Raw genomic sequence first — 5,046 nt, forward strand, 5'->3', positions numbered from 1 at the left:
GAAGGAAATTGAGAGGATTAGAGAGGAAATATTAGATAGGATTTGTTTGTGAAAAAAAAATAAAGGGGTGGGGGGTATTTATAGTTTTTGTTTTTTGACCGTTGGGGGGGGCAACGGTCAAAATTTTGATCGTTGGGGTACTGTTCACGCGCAGCCTACATCGCGTCCACGTCAGCGCGACCTGCTGATGTGGAAGGAAACCGCTCCCTTAAGGACGCGATTTCCTTCCACGTCAGCAGGTCGCACTGACGTGGACGCGATGTCCTGACACATACCCTGATATCGCGCTGACGTGGACGCGATTTCCCGAAAAATGGCCCATTCCGGTAAATAATCAAAAAATCAGCCCATTTCGGTAAATTTTGAAAAAAACCGACTTTTTTTAATAATTTGCCCTGAATCTAATATGGACTCCACTGTCTGCTGATTAGGTGACAACTATGTCACTGCTTTGTTGCATGATTATATAAGCTCATATTACATTTTATCTATTCTACTCCATTCTTTATTTTTGTTAATACATTTGAATTTGATACGTTGATATATAAAAATTATTATTTTCAAAATTTTATTATATAAAAATTTAAAATATATATATTTATATCCATATCAAGTTTATATATGTACATAATATAAGATTCACCATTTTGATAGCGTTGCTTTAATCGACAAGAAAAATTCTTATCTAAAACAAGTATATATTTTTAAAAATAACCCTACCAAAATATATATATATATACGTCAAAAGTGTTGTATAAAATATATGGTTGAACTTGAAAATCGGAAATTATAATATATATATATATATATATATATAAAAAGAGCAAGGCGTTCTCGAGAAACTATTTTAAATAATTTTTTTTTTATTACGCAAAATTATAATGAAAATGCTATTGATATCATGTTTTTATATTGATTTAAAATAATATAAGCCCACTCAAATTGTTCTTACAAATTAAAATGCATCTAGAAAACATTTTAAAAGAAAGAAATATACACTCAGAATTGAATATTTCAACTCTAATATAAGACATTTTTAATATACCAATAGCTAGATAAGTGTCACCTCAAAAAATCACAATCTTTCATCTATGAAATATACTATATAATATATTTACAGCAGAAAGTTCTAACCAAGAACCAAGAACCAAGAACCAAGAAATTATCTTCTATCAGATTCACAAGTAATTTGAATATGCAATACCTCCTGTTCTAAATGAGAAGCCATACACATGACAGTTTAACTAAGGGAGAGAACCCAGAGAAGAAAGAACACATTAATTTCATACAAAGCTATAGAAAGTCAACACATATGTTTGAGTTCCAAAAAAGAAAAAAAAATTCATGAAATCTATATAACATTCCCTGATGCAAATACTAAGAGAGTAAAGGATAAAGCCTTCTTCCCTCTCCTTTCAAATCTTCCTCCAAACCTTATGGAGAAAAGAGTAAATGAAATCTAAACAAATAAGAAAAACTACTAGGTTCTCAACTGACTTACCCTACATGATCAACCCAGGTAGATGGTATGTTTTCCTTCATTTTCCACCCTTTCTTTTTTGGTTGTAAATAAGGCAGATAAAGAGGAGATCCTTCCAATTTTGGGAACTTGCATCATTCTTGTAAGCCCAAAAGGAAGGAAGATAAGGAATCTCCCCATCAATCTGGAGATATTCCCTATAGACACTTGAATATATATGAAATTACTAGGTCCAGGTGATTCCTTTTATGCATGGCAAGCCTAAGATCACCCTTGCACATCACCACTCAAGGTCCTTGTTCGGAGTTCAACGGCTCTCAGATCTCGGAGATGTTGCAGGATTTCTTGTAGGAGATCCATTCCTTTGTCTCCTTTCTTTATGGAACTCATGCAGTTCTTGAGAAATTCCTTGTCTTCTTCAAGTGCTTGTAGCCTCTCATAAACATGATCCACCTCCTCTTCAATTGCAAGTTTCTTGGGGTCCAACTCCAGTTCTGGACCAGGATATGTCTGCATTACTACCGGTTCAGAATCAGATTCTCCTTGTTTTCCATACATCGTTCCTTCTTCAGTCCCGTTATCAGCTGCATCCAGGAAAGGAAGGAGACTCTTTGCCATGGAAGCCATTGTTTTGCCACAACTTGTTTCTTTTGAAAATCCATTACCTTCTTTGCTGCGCAGGTCATTCTTCTCATCAAGACCATCAAAGGAATTCTGAATTGATTTCAAGTCCTCCATGAATTGATCATCCCCCATAGTTAGTAACTTATCTTCCAATGCCTTAAGCTGATCCAGGATGGACAGCCTCTCTTCCTCGAATTCTGTCAATGATTCATCAAGGGCACTTAGATGGTTTACACAATCCAGTGCCATTTCTTCCAAGTTACCAACTGCATCACTGCTGCTCTCTTGGTTGCCAGAGAAGCTGTTATCTTCATCTTTGGCTTCACGATTCAGGTCTATGGATAGCTCGTCGTTATCCTCCGCATAGCTACAAGCAGCCGAAGATTTCCCACTTCCCAAGCTTCCATCTTTGCTTATCCTCATTATCCTCGTCTTTTCTTTGGCCTCATAATAGAGAACCTTCTTGCGGTAAATTTCCAATTCTTTCTCGAGTTCTTCCTTCTCCTTCTCTCGTTTGATCATAAGCTCATTTAGTAGTTGAAGGGCCTCTTGGTCATATTCAGATTGTTCTTCCATCATCCTCTGGTACTGCAAAGCTTCCATTTGCATTGCCGCCTTCTCCTCTTGAAGCCGTGTTATCATGGCCATTGTCTGATTTGCAGCAATTGCAGAGGCACTCCTCTCTTCTTCAAGCTCTGCATATAAAGCACTCAATGCCTTTCTTTCAGCTTTTAAGGAAGTTTTCAGCCTTTCAATGGTTCGAACCGGATCACCACTTTCCATCTCAGTTACTACACTCCCATCTAAAGACTCCTCAATACCCGATTGTCTTTTCCCGAAGAATAGCAGTTTATTATGCAAGTAATGCATACCTTCGTGTGATGAAGTTGGAGTGTCAGGGAACTTTTCCTCCTCTGCTTCGTTGTTGTTACAATCCGTATGAACCGATAAAGAAGCGTTTATCCTTTCTCCGTTCTCATCCATTGTGCTCTTCTCTTCATGTGTACCTAGTGTAAAACCAAGAATTTCTGTACAACATATGATACATATATTAAATATAATTACCATTCACAAGATCAAATGCTTGACCACAATGATGAACACAAGTATAGTCTTACGAGTCTTGCTTGATTCAGGAGCATCAACACCTTTAGCTTGATCCTTAAACGTTGAAAAGCCATCTTCTTGTAAGCATTGCAATGAAGAATCTGACACTTGAATTTGAGGCAGATCAGAGTCTTGAGTGCTTAACAATGTGGTCTCGGAAATTGGTCTCTCAGCCATTAAATTAAGATCATTCTTGTCTAGTTGATGATCTGCTATCAAGGAACACATTGAAAGTGGAAAATGATACTTGTATGGTAAGTACAATAAATCATGGTTAAGCAAATAAACTGAATAGCAATTTCATACCTAGCTCCAGGTTTTCAGCCTCCCTGGGACTGGTAATAGTCTCTGCAATCTCATCAATAGCATGTAATGGTGTCTCTTCATTAGAAGAATCACTAGTTTCACTTCCATTATCTTGCTTTTCTGAGAAATGGCTTGCAGATGTTGATAAATCAATTAATTCAACAGGAAATAAGCGATCTGAAACACATTTCTGATGATGCAGATTAATGAAGTCTAGCGTATAATCTCCAGCAAAACAAGGTTCAACGATTCCACTTGTGGCACTGCTGAAATGCTTCTCTGAAATATTGACGGCGTCTGATCTGTCATCTTGATGTACATCTTTTTCAACAACAGAAAGCACCTGAGGCTCAGACTTAGCCCTTTGATCGTTTTGGTTGTCATCATCTTGGTTGTTGAGTTTAATCTCAATCATATCCTCACCATCTTTGCACTGATCGCTTTCACTGCCATCGTTATCATCATCATCTTCGATTGCTTGTATTATCAAACTTCCTTTTTCTGCACAATCCGAAGAACCCCAACTAGGTTTGAACAGGAAATATGGAGGATGAAGTTTGGTGCCATTGCAGCAAGAACAAGGGACAACCTTTTCACCATTGTCAAGCTTGGGATCACCACTCACCCATGAAATGAAAGCAATCCTCCTTGTCATTCCAATGGATTTACCGTCACTAGGCGTTGGCCTAGAAGCCAAGCATTCCTCACACATCAGATGTGTTTCCGCTAGTTTCCCATGACTTGAACAGTAACTCAATTTGGAAATCTCGGAACCATGTTTGTCACAGACAAGATCCCTGTAAGAGTTTGAGGAGTTGCTGTTGTCGGGCTCCAGGACATGGTCAACTCTAGAACACCAGGGACAAGGTGGTTTAAGGCCAAAATAATTGGCAAACTTAGTAATCAAGTAAGTGAAGAAAGAGTTGAGTAAGAGGAGGAAGATGAGGATCCATTCAAGCACAGCGTAGACTAAAATAACAGTGATTTTGCTGGTGTGTTTATGCAAAAATCTAGCGAACTTGTTGCCAGCAGCCATGGTTGGTTGCTATTGTCTTCTTGCTATTACCAGAGACAGAAAATCAGATAGGATATTGAGGAAAAGAAAAAAAAAACCATAAAAATGTTCGGTAAGGGTTTCAGTCTTTCTGCTTTCTGCCAAAAGAAACCTATGATTGTCTCAAGAGAAGCTAAGATCGCTTCTTTTACAGATTTTGAGTTTCATTTTTCTTTTACAGTATATACAATATTTATGATCATTTACACTGAATTTGCTAGCGTAATGATACCTTCATTTCATATTGTAGATTAAGAAAAGAAAATTTATATAAAATAAATACTAATAATGAAGCCCGTATATCAATCTGTTAGTCGGATACATATTGTTAAGAGGAGTACTGTGAATGTTAAAATAGACGGTAAAATTATTAATAAAATAATCTATCCTATATTTAAAAAATTCAAATTTAAACAGATTTAACTCGATTTGTATCGATATTATTGTCAAGACAAAAGATGTGGATTTGAATTCG

General features: G+C 36.9%; 1 protein-coding gene across 1 annotated transcript; it reads right to left on the bottom strand.

Annotated features, from left to right (window-relative positions):
• Positions 1-1,261: 1,261 nt before the first annotated feature.
• LOC105800859 (myosin-binding protein 3) lies at positions 1,262-4,786 on the bottom strand. Its single transcript, XM_012632223.2, has 3 exons — positions 3,518-4,786; positions 3,223-3,420; positions 1,262-3,132 (listed from the first exon to the last, which is right to left on the bottom strand). Exons 1-3 carry the CDS (start codon positions 4,551-4,553, stop codon positions 1,748-1,750), a joined length of 2,619 nt encoding a protein of 872 aa, XP_012487677.1. The 5' UTR covers positions 4,554-4,786; the 3' UTR covers positions 1,262-1,747.
• Between the last annotated feature and the right edge of the window lie 260 nt (positions 4,787-5,046).

Source organism: Gossypium raimondii, chromosome 7 (assembly GCF_025698545.1).
Source record: "Gossypium raimondii isolate GPD5lz chromosome 7, ASM2569854v1, whole genome shotgun sequence".
Lineage (NCBI taxonomy): Eukaryota > Viridiplantae > Streptophyta > Magnoliopsida > Malvales > Malvaceae > Gossypium > Gossypium raimondii.